The 19,163-nt window shown below is 40.9% G+C and overlaps 1 protein-coding gene across 16 annotated transcripts in view; it reads left to right on the forward strand.

Moving 5' to 3' along the window:
* Positions 1-19,163, forward strand: part of UNC79 (unc-79 homolog, NALCN channel complex subunit) — a 277,231-nt gene that overhangs the window by 156,875 nt on the left and 101,193 nt on the right. For 8 of the 16 annotated variants that reach the window (XM_073998138.1, XM_015454151.4, XM_065549279.2 and 5 more), the window contains 5 exons: positions 4,801-4,958; positions 8,534-8,715; positions 11,709-11,910; positions 14,378-14,557; positions 16,037-16,102. In XM_073998138.1, coding sequence (XP_073854239.1) covers positions 4,801-4,958; positions 8,534-8,715; positions 11,709-11,910; positions 14,378-14,557; positions 16,037-16,102 — 788 coding nt within the window. The remainder of the gene's footprint in view (positions 1-4,800; positions 4,959-8,533; positions 8,716-11,708; positions 11,911-14,377; positions 14,558-16,036; positions 16,103-19,163) is intronic. The other 8 variants (XM_045396908.3, XM_073998140.1, XM_073998149.1 and 5 more) reach the window with 1 other exon arrangement.

The following is a 19,163-nucleotide window of genomic DNA, read 5'->3' on the forward strand; positions in this document are numbered from 1 at the left end:
GCCTGGGAGTGGATGAGAGCAGATGGGCAAAGGGTCTATTCAGGACCGGGGACTGGTGATATGGTTATGATGGAAGCTCAGAGGGATGAGGATTCCAGAGTGATGAAACAGTTGTCTCTGGAATCCATTCTACGACTGGATGCAGATGAAGCTGAAGAATTGATATTTGGGAGAGGAGTATGGAGAAAAGGGCGGAGGAGTCTCAGTCAGGATGAGCTGGGGGATGGGGGGAAGTGGGGTGTTCTCAGCCTTATAGAGGGGAGGTCAGCATCTCATCCAGCAGAGTAAAGACAGAGGCCACTGGGGATGAGGAGGTGTGAATGAAACTGGGGCTTGATCCACTGACGGCATCTGCAGAGGCCTGCTTGAGGAGCAAGACTGAGCTAGGTCCCTAACTGACCAAAGAATTGGGAGAGGACCCTGTGCGTCAATGTCATGGGTTTCAAAAGAAAGAGGCTGCTAAGAGGAGGCCTGGAGGAAGTCTTGGGAAGCGAGGGTCATTTGGCCCAGTGAAGACAGGAGTCCAGACTCATTGAGACTCTGGACTCTCAAGAGAAAATCTCAAGGTCAGGCACAGTGGCTTATCCCTGTAATTCCAGCATGTCAGAAAACGGAGGTGGGAGCACACTTAAGGCCAGGAACAGTGGCTCATCCCTGTAATTCCAGCATGTCAGAAAACGGAGGTGGGAGCACACTTAAGGCCAGGAGTTTTAGATCAGCCTGGGCAACATAGCGAGACCCCATCTCTACTAAAGCAAAAAATTAGCCAGGTATGGTGGTGGAAGCCTATAGTCCCAGCTACTCAGAGGCTGAGGTGGGAGGATTGCTTGAGTCCAGGAGTTTGAGGCTGCAGTGAATTATGTTGGTGCCATTTCACTCCAAGCAATAATAAGAAATTGTGTTACCGGAAAAATGTGAGGTTCCAGCTAAGTGAGGAAGGGGAAGCTGCACTAGTTACCTAGGCTGCTGTAACAAATTGCTGTGAACTGAGTGACTGAGTGGCTTAAAATTACTGAAGTTTATTCTCTCACAATTCTGGGGGCCAGAAATCTGAAGTCCAGGTGGCAGCAGGGCCGTGCGCCCTGTGACAACTCTAAGGGAGGAGCCTTTCTTGCCTCTCGCCTGGATTCTCATGGCTGCTAGCAATTGTTGGCATTTCTTGGCTTGCAGCTGCCTCACTCCAGTCTTTGCCACGTGGTCTTCTTCCCTGTGTGTCCCTGAGTGTCCCTTCCTCTTCTTACCGGGGGACTAATCATTCATTATATTTAGGACCCGCCCTATCCAGTAGGAACCCATCTTAACTGATGACATCTAAATAAGGCCCCTTGAGGTTCCGAGTGCACATGAATTTTCAGGGAGCGCTATTCAGCCCACTAGAGAAGCATACCATGAGAAAGGAGGAGGATCTACAGAAGTTTCTTCCCTAGAAAACAGGGATTCTGCAGCTGCAGTGGGAGGAAGAAGCTGGGGAAAGGGAAAGGGTAGACATGGGTGACCTGGAGTAGGGAAGAGTAGGAATGACCTGGAGGGAACAGTGTGAAGTTTGAGACCATCAGTAGATCTGGACGAAAGGAGTGAAGGAATGGGGCTGAGATTTAGGCAGACACTCCATGAATTCAACATGGGAATACAAAATGGACATTTTTTTTTTATTGTGAAAGCAACCCCCCAGAATGTACACATGCCAAATGGACTGTTAGTGCCACGGGACCACCCACTCGGTCTTTGGGGTCCATAGTCCAGGCTGTCTCCTTAAAGGGCCAGGTTTTCTCCGCAAAGTGCCACCCTGACACAAAAACCATGATGAACAATGAAAGGACCTGTGGAAAACTTACTCTGCTTGTTTCCAAACAAGTCGGCCCTAGAGAGCTGGGAAAGCCGAATGGGACTGGCCGAATCCTGGGTTTTGTCATGGAAATGGTTTTCTAGCAGGGCTGCCTGGTTTGCATTCTTCAACTAAACCGGAAGTTCATGAAGGCACAAATTATGCCTTCTTTTTCCTTTGCACTCTTCCTGGGGCCTATTGTGTGCTCTGGAAGCATCATCATCCTTGTCATCATGATAGTGGTAGCAGCTTGAGGTTTCTGCATACCTACTAAGTGCCATGCTTTCTGTACATCTCATTTAATACAGCCCACACTGGGAGGACACGAAGGTTTAGAGAATTTGCATGTAGTTACACAGCTCATGAATGGCAGGGTTGGGATGAGATCCCTATTTGTCTGACTTCCACTATTTGGATTAAGCATACGGCGTTTAAAAAATCACTCCTTTTCATTCTATAGCTCTGGTATGCCTTCTGAAAAACAGCCAACTGGAGTGGCTGGTACCTCCATATGTTCTCTGTAAAATGGAGATGGCACGTGTCACTCTTCCCCTCTCTTAACAGTGCAGCATGAGCTTTGTAAAGTCACAAATACAGGTGACCCTTGAACAACGGGGAGGTACAAATGCTGACCCTTGTGCAGTTGAAAATCTGTGTCTAACTTTTCTCTTCCCCAAAACTTAACCTCTAATAGCTTCCTGTTGACCAGAAGCCTTATGATAACATAAAGAGCTGATTAACACATATTTTTTATGTTTTATGCATTATTTATTGTATTCTTACAATAAAATAAGCCAGAGAAAAGAAAATGTTATTGAGAAAATCATAAGGAAAATGCATTTACAGTACCATACTGTGTTTATCAATACCGTAAGTTTATGCCATCTGTTTACAAGATGAATTGTGTATTTGAAAGGGTGAGCAGCTGCAACTGCAGACTTCAAGCTATGGTACATATCAAGCAATTCAACTTTTCTTAGTAATGTCGTGACTTTCGTTTGCTTTCTGGGAGCACTTCCAGCGTCACTAGTGGCACTTCGTATGGGACCCATGGTGCTAGTCAAGGTTTATGGTATTGCACTAAACACAATGAAAAAGATGTGAGAACTGCGAGGGATCACTTTTTACTGTGATTTGCAATTTACTGGAGAGAGGAGCTGCTCACACAGAGAGACAACACTTGAGCTCACCTGAATTGCAATAGGAGATGGCTACAAAATTATTACCGTAGTACAGTGTGTACCACAGTTGATTTTATGCCGTTATGATTTCATACTGCATCTTTACATTTGCTTAACATTCCTCTCCACTGTGAATGGCGCCATGTATGGTCTGTAAATGTTTGTGTGTGTAAGTTTTCATAAATCCTAACTCTTTATAATAGATTCATGTATAATTTATGGTAGTAAATGTTAAAATAGACTAGTAACTACATATATTTTATACATTCATGACACACCTTTTCTTTTTTTTTTTGAGACGGGAGTCTCACTCTGTCGCCCAGGCTGGAGTGCAGTGGTGCAATCTTGGCTCACTGCAAGCTTCGCCTCCCGGGTTCATGCCATTCTCCTTCCTCAGCCTCCCAAGTAGCTGGGACTACAGGTGCCCGCCACCACGCCTGGCTGATTTTTTGTATTTTCAGTAGAAACAGGGTTTCACCGTGTTAGCCAGGATGGTCTCGATCTCCTGACCTCGTGATTCATCCACCTCGGCCTCCCAAAGTGCTGGGATTACAGGCGTGAGCCACCATGCCCGGCCGACATAAATTTTCCTTAAAATTTTTCACTATTTTTAGGCTACATGGTACATCTGTGAACTTTTTAAAATTGTTGCAAATCTCCTAAAAAATTCAATATGTTTATTGAAAACAATCCATGTGTAAGTGGACCTGTACGTACAGTTCAAACCTGTGTTGTTCAAGGGTCAACTGTAGTTTTGATTCTGATATTGACTCTGGAGTCAAATAGAAAACAAAACTAAACAACAACAAAAACAACCAAAAGGCATACTTTAAATAATTGAAAAAAATGGAAACAATAATGTATTATTACTAAAATATATTATATTCAGAATTATTCCTGTAGAACTTGATAGAAACTCAGCTGAAACTGCTAAGGTGCAAGATGTTATCAGGGATCTCCTTCTCTGTCCTTTCCTCCTCCCCTTTCTCACTCCCTCCCCATCTCTCAGCCCAGCTCTGGCTTGGCTTCTGGAATGGAACTAAGTGTTGGCTTCTCGTTAAGTGCAGGCTGTCCCTGTGAGATGGGAAGGAGGGTGATTGGCAGCTGCAGGCTGACATTGCCCTTTGTTCCTGAGATTTCAGAAGGAGAGAGAGCCTCTCTCTCCCAGAGTGCATATCAGTCCCTGAAATAAGAGTTCAATTATTCCCATGCTTCAGTCATATGCCTTCTCCTAGCTAATCACTTTATTCAGGGTGTTGACGTTCGTTGATCAGCCTGTTTGTATTCCCCCTTGTGATAGAGAAGGTTGGGGAGCTTGACTGATGAACTGTCTTTCTTGGAGAGGCTGTTATTAAAAGAAAAAGAGTTGTTCTTTGACATCATAAGAGGCTGGGCAGGCCAAACCAACCAAACTTCCCAGATGCTCACTGTAAGAAAATGTTTAAAAATCACGTATTACTCCATCATCCTAACATAACTAATTTTGACTTTGTATATTACTGAACAGTCATTTATTTATATTGTTCACTTATATTACTGAATTTACATTATGCAGATTTTTAAGTTGTAAAATGTAATGTTTAGTAGAAGTGTTTTTCTCTAGTGTCACGTTAAGAGGACAGAGCATAGGAAACGTCTATCAGAGGATTATCCTCTTGTGGATGAGTGTAATTTCACCAAAAGCACCCCTACCCACCGCCTAGTAACTATGCTTGCCGTAAATTAAGAGGACAGGATCTTTCTTTGGAAAGGTTGTGATAACTGTCACCACTTTGCTTCTCCTTGATTTCCTAGCCTGTGGAGGGTCGTCAAATCCGAGTTCTCTCAGCTGTCTTCACTGGCAGTTCCTCTTCTCCTCCATGCCCTGTCACTTCCTCATGGTGCTGACATCTTCTGGACAATCATAAATGGCAATTTCAACAGCAAAGACTGGAAGATGAGGTTTGAAGCAGGTACCTCGGTGTTAGCTTAAAATTCATTCTGGGTCACACGGTACACATCTTTTTTGTCACGGTATCTTTTGGGGCACCTTCTTTCTTGTCCTTTCTTTTTAAAAGGCATTCTCCCGTTTGCTGGTCTCCTTTGGGGGTTCTGCTTTGAGCTTCCTCTCTAAAATAACAGCATTTTGCAGAGTTGTCCTTAGGGAGGGTGGTCCTGTCCGGGTTTGCGTCGGACAGACCCAGCTTATGCCTGTTACCCAAGTGTAACGATTAACTGCACCCATGTTTACTCCCAAACAGGCACTGGCTTGGATGCAGTCAACCTGTGAGTTTACTTGCATCAGAGTTATTGGGAATATTTGTTAAAATGCACATTATCTGGCCACATCCTAGAGCTACTGAATCAGAATCTCAGTGGGAGGCGGGGGTGATGCCAGAAATTGAGATTTTTTTCTTTTTTTTTTTTGAGACAGAGTCTTGCTGTGTCACCCAGGCTGAAGTGCGGGGGCATGATCTCGGCTCACTGCAACCTCTGCCTCCTGAGTTCAAGTGATTCTCGTGCCTCAGCCTCCCAAGTAGCTGGGACTACAGGTGCATGCAACCACACCAGGCTAATTTTTTAATTTTTAGTAGAGACAAGGTTTCACCATGTTGACCAGGCTGGTCGTGAGCTCCTGACCTCAGGTGATCTGCCCACCTTGGCCTCCCAAAGTGTTGGGATTATGGACATGAGCCACTGTGCCGGGGCAGAAATTGAGATTTTTAATAAGAGGTTCGAGAATCTCTGCTGTATACCCTTGCCACTGAGGGATCAGGGACCAAGTCTGGTGCAGCTTGGATGTAATTTCCTAGTAAATAGAGCAGCAAGTTATCAGAGTAATGTGGTAAGGAAGGAACCTGGAAGGGTTCTCTTAGCCTCATGTCTGCTGGCCCGCTGTCACCCCAATCTGCTAGTAGTTCTATTCTCAGGGTAGTAGGCAGGGTTGGCATGCCACAGTGCAGCTTCTCAGAACAGTTCTGTAGGTTGATGTCTCAAAAGTTTGGCACAGAAATGGAAGTTTCATCAGTGAGGTAACTATTATACCTTTAGTTCAGTTCCTTAATATATGGCCACTTCAAAAAGTTCTTACTTTTTAATGCCCACAGGAATCTCAGGGGCTAGTGTATATATATGATAGCACATCATGTTGTGGGGGATTAGGATTAATTTTCTGAATCTTGGCTCTGGTTAAGTTACTTTTCTTTCTTTCCTTTTTTTTTTTTTGTTTGTTTGTTTATTTGTTTGTTTGTTTTGAGATGGAGTCTTGCTCTGTTGCCCAAGCTGGAATGCATTGGCATGATGTCGGCTCACTGCAACCTCTGCCTCCCGGGTTTGAGCGATTCTCTTGCCTCAGCCTCCTGAGCAGCTGGGACTACAGGCACCCGCCACCACACCCGGCTAATTTTTGTATTTTTAGTAGAGATGGGGTTTCACCATGTTGGCCAGGCTGGTCTTGAACTCCTGACCTCAGATGATCCGCCTGCCTTGACCTCCTAAAGTGCTGAGATTATAGGCATGAGCCACTGCACCTGGCCAAGATCATGTTACTTTTCTACTCAAGAAATTTTAATGGAGTTTTTTCAGTGCCTAGAGAATAAAGTTCAGACTCCTTAAACTGCCATTCGAATGGTCTGACTGCAACTGCAGACAGCCTCATTTCCTGTGCTTTTCTACACACACCGTTACTGTGTTCCCATTGCTTCCTGCCTCCCTTCATCCACGCAAGGGCCATTCTGGGCTCTCCACCTTTCATTCTTTTTCCTTAAGGCCCTACACAAATGCCACCTCCACGTGATCCACCTTCAAATGCCACCATTGAGGTCCACCTTCTAGGTTCCACCTGTGGAGAGTGGTTTCTGTATCCCGAGATCTCCCATAGCATTTTATTTGTACCACACTGGAGGGATTTACAGGTTTTCTAAAGTTACATTTTAGTTATAGTTGTACATGTCTTATCTATTTTAGTCAATTTAACTTTGAAGTCAAGAGTTATGAGTGACTCCTCTTTCCGTTTACTTCTATCTCCTCCCAAGTGCCTAAGATATTTTCTTAGTGGTATACATATGTGTGCTTAATATGTATACATATATATATATATATATATATATATATTTTTTTTTTTTTTTTAAATAAGTGAATCAGTGAATTTGTTGAATAAATTAGATATGTGCTAGGTGCTATGGGAACAATAGAAAGAAGTGTAAGAGCAGATTGCTGTCCTCAGGAGGCTTCCAGTTTAATTGATGAGACCAAACATAAGCATGTAAGAGGTTGGCAAATTATAAAAGGCATAAATATAATCAAGACCACAAAAGAAAATATGTCATATAATGAACACATATTGTGTTCATAGATAGCTCATATTCTGAGCATACAAATGCTATATGTAAATTAATGATATGCAAATAAGTAGTACTTTTACAGGAGTTCATGGGATGGAAAGGTCTCTCTAGGAGATCAGAGAAGACTTTACAAAACAGAATATCAGCAGAGATTCTCTAAGGATGGTAGAATGTCAATAGAAAGAATATTGTGGGCCAGGTGTGGTGGCTCATGCCTGTAATCCCAGCACTTTGGGAGGCCAAGGTGGGCAGATCTCTTGAGGTCAGGAGTTCGAGACCAGCCTGGCCAGCATGGTGAAACCCCCGTCTCTACTAAAAATACTAAAGTTATCTGGGCATGGTGGTGCCTGCCTGTAGTCCCAGCTACTTGGGAGACTGAGACATGAGAATCGCTTGAACCCGGGAGACAGAGGTTGCAGTGAGCTGAAATCGTGCCACTGTACTCCAGCCTGGGCGACAGAGTGGGGGACTCCTTCTCAAAAAAGCAAAACAAAACAAACAAACAAAATAATATTCTAGGCTGTTGCAACAGCTTAAGCAAAATATGGAAACATCTTACTTTGCATTGCACTATATTGCTTTACTAGCTATTGTAACTTTTTATAAAGCCATGCTTTAAGAGTGGCTGGAATTGTTTAACATTGATTTGCAGAATAATTAGAAATCTATGAAGTAAGGGTATATTTACAGCATGGAAGAAATACCCGGCTTCTATAGCCCCAGGAAATGTCTATCTGGTCTGCCATTTCATACCAGGACCTACTAAGAGCAGAGTGGGGGACCCGAACCCAGAGCCAGGATTGGTGGGCACCTCCTACCTCTCTCTGTTATCTGCAGAGCTTCTATGGAATGGCCACAGAAAGAAGCATAGAGGCATTTGGAATATTTTGAAATATAGCTGAAAGTTAAACAAAGAGAAAGACCATGAAAAAAATGTAAAAGACAACCCAGAGTTAGAACAAGGCTGCGTGGGAAGAAAAAGTTCTGCTCTGAGTAGAAACAGTCTGTGCTGCACGGATGAAATGGAACACTCGAGATGGTGGCATTAGACTTTCCTGTTGGGGTTTAAAGTAAACTATATGGGAGATCCAGAGTTAACTTTTTCTCTGTGAGTTCAGTTCTCAGACTGGCTAAATAAATGCGTATGCGTGGTGCGTGTATGTGTGTGTTTATTTACGTATTTCGCCTTCTCTTTTACGTTGCAGTGGAAAAAGTGGCTGTAATTTGTAGATTTCTGGATATTCACTCAGTGACCAAAAACCACCTGCTGAAGTACTCCCTGGCACATGCCTTCTGCTGCTTCCTGACAGCGGTGGAGGATGTCAACCCTGCAGTGGCTACCAGAGCTGGTCTCCTGCTTGACACCATAAAGAGGCCAGCATTGCAGGTGATATGTGATGTGTGTTACCTGCTCCGAAGGTGGTCTGTGCCAGCACTACTAAATCATTGCATTATTTGTCACATGTCCTAGTCTGTTTGACCTGCTATAACACAATACCATAAACTGGGTAGTTCATAAACAACAGAAATTTATTTTGCAGACTGTCTGCTGAGGGCCTGCTGTCTAGTTCCTAGATGGGGCCTTTGCTGTGGCTAAGGCCTCTTTCATAAGGGCGCTAGTCCCATTCATTAGGGCCCTGCCCACATGACCTAATCATCTCTCAAAACCCCACCTCCTAATACTATCATATTTGTGATTTAGTTTCAATAGGAATTTGGCAGTAAGGGCCTTGCACACATTTTCAGACCATAGTATCACATATAATATTGATGATGATGATGGAGATTTTTTTAACTGGAAGAAATATACCAGAACCACACCTTGCAAAAAGATCCCTTGTTGTTATTTGTTGATACCACTTTTTTTTAAAGAGACAGAGTCTTACTCTGTTGCCCAGGCTGATCATAACTCTCTGCAGCCTGAAACTCCTGGGCTCAAGTGATCCTCCTGCCTCAGCCTCCTGAGTAGCTAGGATGACAGGTATGCATCACCATATCCACTGAATTTTTAACTTTTTTTTTTTTTGTAGAGACAGGGTCTTGCTATATTGCCCAGGCTGGTTTTGAACTCCTGGCCTCCAGCAATCCTCCCGCTTTGACCTCCCAGAGTGCTGGGATTATAGGCATGAGCTGTACTACCTGACCCATTTGTTAATACTTTCTTTTCAGTCTTTGTTCATATGCTGATACTACTTTGGACAGATGTAACTATTGCATAATGTGTGTGTGTGTGTTTGTGTGTGTGTGGCAGATTTTAAAACTAGTTTGGTTTATCTTACACCACTTAGCCAGCTCCTGGGCTGGAGGCCCCTGTTGTTAGAGGCTAGATGCTAAGAGAAATCAAATAAATTATAGTTTTTTGCTTTGTTTTGTTTTGAGACAGAGTCTCATTTTCTTGTCCAGGCTGGAGTGCAGTGGTGTAATCTCAGCTCACTGCAACCTCTACCTCCTGGGTTCAAGTGATTCTCATGCCTTAGCCTCCCGAATAGCTGGGACTACAGGCTTATGCCACCACACCTGGCTAATTTTTGTATTTTTAGTAGAGACAGGGTTTTGCTATGTTGGCCAGGCTGGTCTCAAACCCCTGGCCTCAAGTGATTCGTCTGCCTTGGCCTCCCAAAGTGCTGGGATTAGAGGCCTGAGCCACTGCGCCTGGCCTGAATTATAGTTTCAATCAATGTAAAACATGAGAAGGTAAATATGCTACCATAACAAAACATCACAAATTAAAGCCAAGGAGACAAGAAATATGAGGCCTGGATAGAGTGGTATATTTATCTTACTTGGAACCTTTATTTTTTAGTGGTGACACCAAGTCTCAGAGAGAGAATGTGACTTATCAAAGGACACAAAGTAATTTAGTGAGAGAATCAAGACTAGAGTCTCCAAAGTTCTGATCTACTGTTTCTCCATGTTGCATCTGATTTATTATTTTGTTGTTATTATTAAACTAGTGATAGCAAGAGCTAACATTCCTCAGATAGCTACTGTGTTTCCAGGGCAGTGTGTTAAAAGTGTCCTGTTATGCATTATCTCATTTAATCCTCACAGTAACCTTTTGTGTGTTCTCATTTTACAGATAGAGATGCTGAGGTTTAGAAAGGTTAAGCCACCTTTTCAGAGTCACATAGCTAGTTAGCAGCAGAGGAAATTCAGCACTGATTCATAATACAGTCCACATACTTAACTGTGTGTGTGTGTGTGTGTGCATGTGTGTTTGTGCATACTCTGTCTCCCAATCCAGTGTAAGCTTCTTCCTGCATTTTAAGACCAAGAAGCAAGGGCAAGCTTGCACAATCTGAAAGACTGAAGGGTTATGCTGCCTGTGGCAGATTCTTTTTTTTGTAAAATCTCCAGTTGACTTCTGAATAGTTCTTCTCTATTGATCTTACCAGGTACTTCTATGTCCTACCGCTTGCTTAGGGCCTGGAACATAGGAGGCACTCATTAGATGACAGCTGAATTAATGAATGGGATGTTTGGATGAATTGCAATTTCTAAATCTCGTTCTATTAAAAAGAGGGGGAATGGTCAACTCAAGGAAAGAGTTCTCAATCCATTCCAACTTTAATTAACATTCTATGTTCCACTCACATTCCAAGAAAACCAGGTGACTTTGCCTTTTTCAGAATCATGAAATTTTGGATTGAAAGTGGATTTCTAGACCATCTTTTTGTGTATTCTAAAATGTAGCTTTGAAAGTATGCTCCTCTTACTGGCTACAGACATTAAAACCAGATGCAGCCGGGCGCGGTGGCTCACGCCTGTAATCCCAGCACTTTGGGAGGCCGAGGCGGGCAGATCACGAGGTCAGGAGATTGAGACCATCCTGGGTAACACAGTGAAACCTCGTCTCTACTAAAAATACAAAAAAATAGCTGGACATGGTGGTACACACCTGTAGTCCCAGCTACTCGGGAGGCTGAGGCAGGAGAATTGCTTGAACTCAGGAGGCAGAGGTTGCAGTGAGCTGAGATCCCATCACTGCACTTCAGCCTTGGCGACAGAGTGAGACTCCATCTCAAAAAACAAACAAAGAAACAAATAAACAACAACAACAAAAAACCAGATGCATTGACTTGAGGGTATTTGGATTAAGTGGTTATTATTTAATGCATTAGGAAACCAATAGCATGCATTTAGTTCAGATTTCTGAATCAAAATTCGAGAGATATTCTACAATGAAGATAAATTCCTCTTCTACATTTTTCTTTCCTACGAAAACTTCCAATCAAAGAAGATTCCAGTGGGATCATTCTACATTATAAGTTTGAATTGAGTAGGCTGCCTTGTTTCATTGACTTTGCCTAGTATATCAGCTTTGAAATAACTTAGATGTTTATATCTGACTTTCTTCTTTTTTTTTCTTCTCTTTCCCAGGGTCTGTGTCTTTGTCTTGACTTCCAGTTTGATACTGTGGTTAAAGACAGACCCACAATTTTGAGCAAGCTTTTACTCTTGCATTTTCTTAAGCAGGATATTCCTGCTTTGAGCTGGGAGTTCTTTGTCAATAGATTTGAGACACTTTCTTTGGAAGCCCAGCTACATTTGGATTGTAACAAGGAATTTCCTTTTCCTACAAGTAAGTAAAATGAAGAACTTGCTGTAAACCATTACGGTTCCATTGTGCTTGCCTAGACAAACAGAAGACATTGGCATGTCATTTAACTCCTCTACAGAGGATGCCTTGACCTCATGCACTCAGCTCATTAAATGCTTATTGAATAACTGCTGTAGTAATCCATAGATTTAAGCATATCCTGGCATTCCCAAGTCAGAATTCTTCTCTTTTCCTTAACCTATGATAACCATTTATGACTGTGTGTTCCCTAAATATGATTCAGTCATTATGTTTATAACATTTGTGAGCAATTTTAGGAAGCATATTTGCACCTTGCAAACACACCCTTGCATGCTTTCTAAATTTCAATAGTTTTGGGGACATAGGTGGTTTTTGGTTACATGGGTAAGTTCTTTAGTGGCAATTTCTGAGATTTTGGTGTACCTGTCACCTGAGCATTGTACATTGTACCCAATGTGTAGTCTTTTATCCCTCACCCCCCTCCCACCCTTCCCCCCAAAGTCCCCAGATTCCATTCTGTCATTCTTATGCCTTTGCATCCTCATAGCTTAGCTCCCACTTATAAGTGAGAACATATGATATTTGGTTTTCCACTTCTGCATTACTTCACTTAAAATAATGGTCTCCAACTCCATCCAGATTGCTGTGAATGCCATTATTTCATTCTTTTAAATGGCCAAGTAGTATTCACGATATATATCTATCACATTTCCTTTATCCACTTGTTGGTTAATGGGCATTTAGGCTGGTTCCATATTTTTGCAATTGAAAACTGCTGCTATAAACATGCAAGTGCAAATACCTTTTTCCTATAATGACTTCCTTCCCTCTGGGTAGATACCCAGTAGTGGGATTGCTGGATCAAATGGTAGATCTACTTTTAGTTCTTTAAGGAATCTCCATACCATTTTCCATAGTGATTGTACCAATTACCATTCCTACCAACAGTGTAAAAGTGTTCCCTTTCTACCACATCCCCACCAACATCTATTATTTTTGGATTTTTAAATTATGGCATTCTTGCAGGAGTAAGGTGGTATCTCATTGTGGTTTTAATTTGCATTTCCCTGATAATTAGTGATGTTGAGCATTTTTTCATATGTTTGTTGGTCATTTGTATATCTTCTTTTGAGAATTGTCTATTCATGTCCTTTGTCTACTTTTTGATGGGATTGTTATTATTATTATCATTATTTTTTGCTGATTTGTTTGAGTTCCTTATAGATTGTGGATATTAGTCCTTTGTTGGATGCATAGTTTGAGAATATTTTTCCCTTTTCGGTGGGTTGTCTGTTTACTCTGTGGATTATTTCATTTGCTGTGCAGAAGCTTTTTAGTTTAATTAGGTCCCGTCTGTTTATTTTTGGTTTTGTTGCATTTGCTTTTGAGTTCTTGGTCATGAACTCTTTGCCTAAGCCAACATCTAAAAGAGTTTTTCTGATGTTGTCTTCTAGAATTTTTATGGTTTCAGATCTTAGATTTAAGCCTTTGATCTATCTTGAGTTGGTTTTTGTATAAGGTGAGATATGAGTACCCAGTTTCATTCTTCTAGATGTGGCTTGCCAATTATCCCAGCACCATTTGTTGAATAGGGTGCCCTCTCCCCACTATATGTTATTTGCTTTGTTGAAGATGAGTTGGCTGTAAGTATTTAGCTTTGTTTCTGGGTTCTCTGTTCCATTCCTTTGGTCTACAAGCCTATTTTAATACCAGTACCATGCTGTTTGGGTAACTATAGACTTGTAGTATAGTTTGAACTCCAGTAATGTGATTCCTCCAGATTAGTTCTTTTTGCTTAGTCTTGCTTTGGCTATGTGGGCTCTTTTTTGGTTCCATATGAATTTTAGAATTGTTTTTCTAGCTCTGTGAAGAATGATGATAGTACTTTGATGGGAATTGCATTGAATCTGTTGCCCAGACTGATGTGTAGTGGTGTCATCATAGCTCACTACAGCCTCCAACCCCTGGGCTCAAGCAATCCTCCCAGCTAATCTTCCCAAGTAGCTAGGACTACAGGGGTGAGCCGCTATATCTGGCTAATTTTTCCTATTTTGTACAGATGGGGGTCTTGCTATATTGCCCATGCTGGCCTCAGACTCCTGGCCTGAAGGGATACTCCCACCATGGCCTCCCAAAGTGCTGGGATTACAGCCATGAGCTACCACACCTGGCCTCTTGCTATTAATCAGTTACCTACAGCTCTGAATAGGTGGAGAAAAGACTTTCGTCACTCAACTATCCAATGATAACAAAATTAGATAATTTAATCTTGTGGTCTAAGCAGAAAAAAAAATCATGATAGGCAATAGTCATTTTTTTATGTAGGACTCATCAGAGAGGGAGATGTATATCCATGAAAGATGTATTTTAATATTGAAACTCTATACAGATGGATTGTTTTAGACTAGGTGGATTACATAGCCCTATGTAAAGGAGAGTGATAGTCTCTTTAATTCCTTTTGCAAAGCCATCACTGCTGTGAGGACCAACGTTGCTAACCTCAGCGATGCAGCCTTATGGAAGATCAAGAGAGCTCGCTTTGCAAGAAACCGCCAGAAGAGTGTACGTTCCCTGAGGGACAGTGTGAAAGGGCCCGTGGAATCCAAGAGGGCACTCTCCCTCCCTGAGACCCTGACCTCCAAAATTCGTTGAGTATCTTCTTTCATCCTTCCATTAAATCTGTTTAATGTCTTTCTGAGGCTGACCTGTCTTGTTAAATGTTCACAGAGAGTATAGCACGTTCAGTAAACTGAGTTTGTTCAATAAGTTTGGCTTTCAGATTCCCTAGAGAATCACCAGGGGTATAAATGCCTAGGGTTGCTTCTGCTAGTTTGCTGGGGTAGCAAAGCCCTGATCTAACAGTAGATGTTTTTGAAATGTAAAAGGCAGCAAATGCATTGATGCTTGGCATGCAACTTAGAAGAAACATTTGCTCCTAAGTCCTAGAACACCAAAGTTTGCACCACCAGCCTTGTATCCTAAGAGCTGTCTGAATACGACTTAGGTAATAAGACGTATGGCGGCTAAGGAGGGAGAGTTGAAATTTGGAATGTATTTTTTTTTCATGTCTGATAGAAGCAGCCACACAAGCGCCCCAAGACAAACCAATAATAATGGTTGCTTTTGAAATAGAGAAATCAGGCTGAGAAATTGAATTTCTGCTCGTCTTCAACAGATAATTTATAAATAAAAATAAGCTTCATTGCCAATATTTTTAAAAAGACCATATATACTTGTTCTATAAAAGGTCTTTCTTTATATTATAGTTTTAAAGAGAATAAAATTTGCCTTAAATTACCAAACAACTAGATAAACTCTAACGATTAGTAATGACTCATGAAGGACAAATAATTAAAAATTCATTACTAAATCACCATACGAATGAATGAGTATGTTTAAATATATTACTAACTTGTAAAATTTATTAAATGATTTAATCTGTAAATAATCACTGTGAAGTAAATAAAATAATGACCCAAAACCTATTTCTTACCCTGTCAGAATTTGAAAGGTTTGTTTTTCATTGGCATTTATTAGAAGACAGCCTTATATAACATAACCATTTTAAATCATAAATATGATTTGATTTTGTTCATTACATTTTCTCTATTTTATGACAAGCTATGGCAATGTGTTCTTTTAAACTTTGGGAGAGTTAAATATGAATGAAAGTTCTTTAAGTAATCAATAACCCAGTTTTTCAGGGAGCAAAGATAATCACAGGTGATCATTTAAGAATAACCAATGGTAGTGCTAGGCCCCAGGTGAAACTGTTTAAATCCTAGAAACCAATACCCAAATTAAATAAATAACTAATTTTATATGAGTTTTCCAGCTCTATTTATATCCTAACTGATCAGTTTGGAATGTAAAGTTTATTTATTGTCGTTTCTTGTTCATTAATTCACATGACCATTTTGAAGATGAAGTAACATTGAAGGATGTTCTTATGATTCAGATAAAAACTGCAAAACTTTTGTTACATAAACAACTTTTTTGTGATGTTAATTACAAATAGAAAAACGAAACCTGCCCCTACTATCCAATACAGTTAGCACTGAGTATATTTTCTAGGCTCCAGTTGTCTGTAATGCTTATTTCAATAGAGTTGTTGTTGATTTTTAAGCTATGAGGTTGACCAGGCATGAGCAGTCTGCTCCAGCTCTCGGTGGGACACCCGAACAGACGCCAGGTGGGTACTTCTGACATTGAAGGGCCATGTACAAGTGTCTATCACAGGTGGACAAGGTAGAGAATGCGGTGTCTCTAACTGGACCAGGGTGATATACTTAGGATTTGTAAGCTCAAAAGGGTCTTACCTCAGATGTTCAAGTGTTTGAGCCCCTGATATGGCAATTCTTTCCATTTTGATATTAACAGATGACTTTTGATTCCATTAACTTTTGGTCCAGTAAGAAGCATCATATCACCTGAGTCTGCACCTTTCCCCAGAGAGCCAGTATGACTAGAGCTATCCGTAGTATTGATATTTGTATGTGTCTTTACACATAGAAATATTTTGTTCATATATATCTGCTATAGGAAAACCATACATTTCATTTACATTTTAAAAGGTTATACATTTGAACCACTGTCATCCGCTCATCCCCTTAGCCATTCCTGATTCTTTGCAACTCTACATGCATTTCTGTTTCTCAGAGAAAGGAGAATTTCCTCTGTTTGGAGGACCATAGCATGATACACTTTAACGATCATTTGATGTTCTGTGATATATTACAATTTATCATGAAGTAGCCTAAGAGTTGAAGGGGTATTGGCAAGGAGGCTCCACGCGAATGGTGCCGTGACTCACTGGGAAGACTGTGAAGGTTCTGAATACCTACTTATTAGTCAAAAACAAATCTAGTAACTACCAACTATGTGTCATGCTATAGAACATTTGAGTTTTCATCTAAAACTACTAGTTTTATGATAAACTTTTCAGAATGGTGCAGACACTCTCAGAAGGAAAATTTCAAGTAAGGAGACTTTAAAGATCACGTGCGTTATGCATTATAAAAAGGATGTTTGAAAGAGAGGGAGTCCGGAGTGGGAGGGGAGAGAGAAAATCCCAGAGATCATCTATGCAGACAGCAGATGGTGGCCAAAGTCTTTTCTCTTTTACAATTGATGAGAAAAAAGGAATAGCAAACATTTGGTAGAGTCCCTCTATCTTGCCTTACACATCGCTCATGTACACTACTGTGCTGTGATTTTTTTCGTTTTAAAGAATAGAAATAAGAACTTCTGATTCAAAGCTTCATTAGAAATATGAAATCCATGCAGTTTCCCTTCAGTGAGGCATTTTTGAGATTGTTCTTAGGCAGTTTCATAAATTATCTTTATTTTACTCTAGCTTGTCTCTTAAAGCTTAGCTGAGAAGCTAGTCTTTCATAATAATTATCCATTTAAACAATCCAGCCCGAGAAGTCCCCTCATATCACTGTGGGAAAACATGTACATGTGTTTCTTGCAGTTAAAAAAAGCCTTCAGGCATCTAATTATTCCACCAAAAGTGGCCAGATGGAAAAGAGGCAGATAACAGCATTGTTTAAATTAAATGTGAAGCTAAAACTTCAGGAAAGGTAATTTACATGACACCAGCATAAGCAAAACTTGCTTAGATATGGAAATAGCTGGCTCAGCTTATAAGGCAATTTCAAACTACTGTAGTGTTCCATTTTTGCATTATTATTTACTGGACCCTGACTGTTTCTAACTTGGAAGCAAGGACATACCAGATTTATCATAAGATTGTGGAGAATGGTTTAAGACAGTAATTAAATGGAAACTGAAGAACTTGCTACTTAATGAACATACTTTCGTTTGGTCCAAGTAATGAGCTCCTCTTTGCAGACCTCTTGTTAATTAGACTTGAAATAAAGCAGATGCCCCTTTATACAACAAGATTTAAATTTAATTGCTGTTTAGGTTGAACTTTTTGGCAGTGGATTTACAATTTATGATTCTCTGATCTTAACCTTTACATGGTACCCACAGAAAATGGAATAGAAAATTCTGTTTTCTATAGAAGGTATACTCTGCAAGGTTTGTAGAGAGTCACGTTCCTCTATGTCTTTTCAAATCAAAGTCTTTGTGCATCTAAATAAAATTCATAGAATCTTATAGCTGAAACATTAGCGATGTGTTAACAGTCTCATTTTGTAGAGGAAGAAACTGAGATTCTCACAAAAGAACAAGCTTATTAGTGACAGATCTGGGTCTCAAGCCCAGAGGTCCTGAGCTCTGTAACAAGGCAAGTAACTGCCAGTAGGAATTCAGCAGCTTCATTTCATCCTAATTGATGGGATACACAATATTTTTAACTGCTAATCTACAATTTGTATGCTTGGACATAGGGAGTACTTTCACTGGTGCTGTAAGAACCAGGAAATTTTGTCTTCGTGTATTTAGAACACCGATGAAGATTAATTGAATAGAATGCAGCAGTTGTTATGCTATATAAGCACAATACTGAACTAATGGTATCAGTCCCATGTGAACATAGGGTGCTTAATTATATCGTGTTCCTCATTGCCTGGAGTGCATAATTAAACAAAAATAGGTATGTAATAATGATAATCCTTCCTGTATATATAGTATCTCTTTACTTACAGGAAAACTGATGTAGTGAGGGATTAAGTGATTCTGCTTCGGTGATTGCTTAAGGTCATGTATGACTGACTAGTTAGGATCAGAATGGAAGCTGGCATCCAAGGGACTTGGCTTGCTTGCTTTCTGCCACAACCACCTCTCGATGAACTGGTCTTAGAGTATTTCTGCCCTGTGGGACATGAGGACACCAGTCTGGTTATGGAGTTGGCCTGGGCTTTCAGGCCTGCTACAGAGTGGCTTAAGGCCATGAGTGTCCAGACCAAAGGACTTTGCCAGTTAGGACCCCAGATTGGTCCAGAGCTATCCCCGCTTCTTGTGGGACTTGCATACTCTAAGTTCTGCTTCAGCCTGCAGAGAAACCTAGAGATCTCTTGGCCTGCATTTGTATCCATAAGAGAAGGTGCCCAGTACTAGTTAGGACCAATAAAGCACTCTTGCATTGACCTTTCCTGTCTTCTTAGTGTCCCAGCCTAGAATTCCAAATAACTTTTCTTTGGGCTCTTTCTTTCTACAGATGGTTTACAATTCACTTCTTCACTAACTTGCAAAATGCCTATTGACCATTAAGATCCAGTAAGTCAGAGTACAGTTGTTTTTATAGGAATACTCTTGTTTGAAGTTATATTTTTGGGAAATGA

The sequence above is a fragment of the Macaca fascicularis genome, chromosome 7 (genome assembly GCF_037993035.2).
Source record: "Macaca fascicularis isolate 582-1 chromosome 7, T2T-MFA8v1.1".
In the NCBI taxonomy this organism is placed as follows: Eukaryota; Metazoa; Chordata; class Mammalia; order Primates; family Cercopithecidae; genus Macaca; species Macaca fascicularis.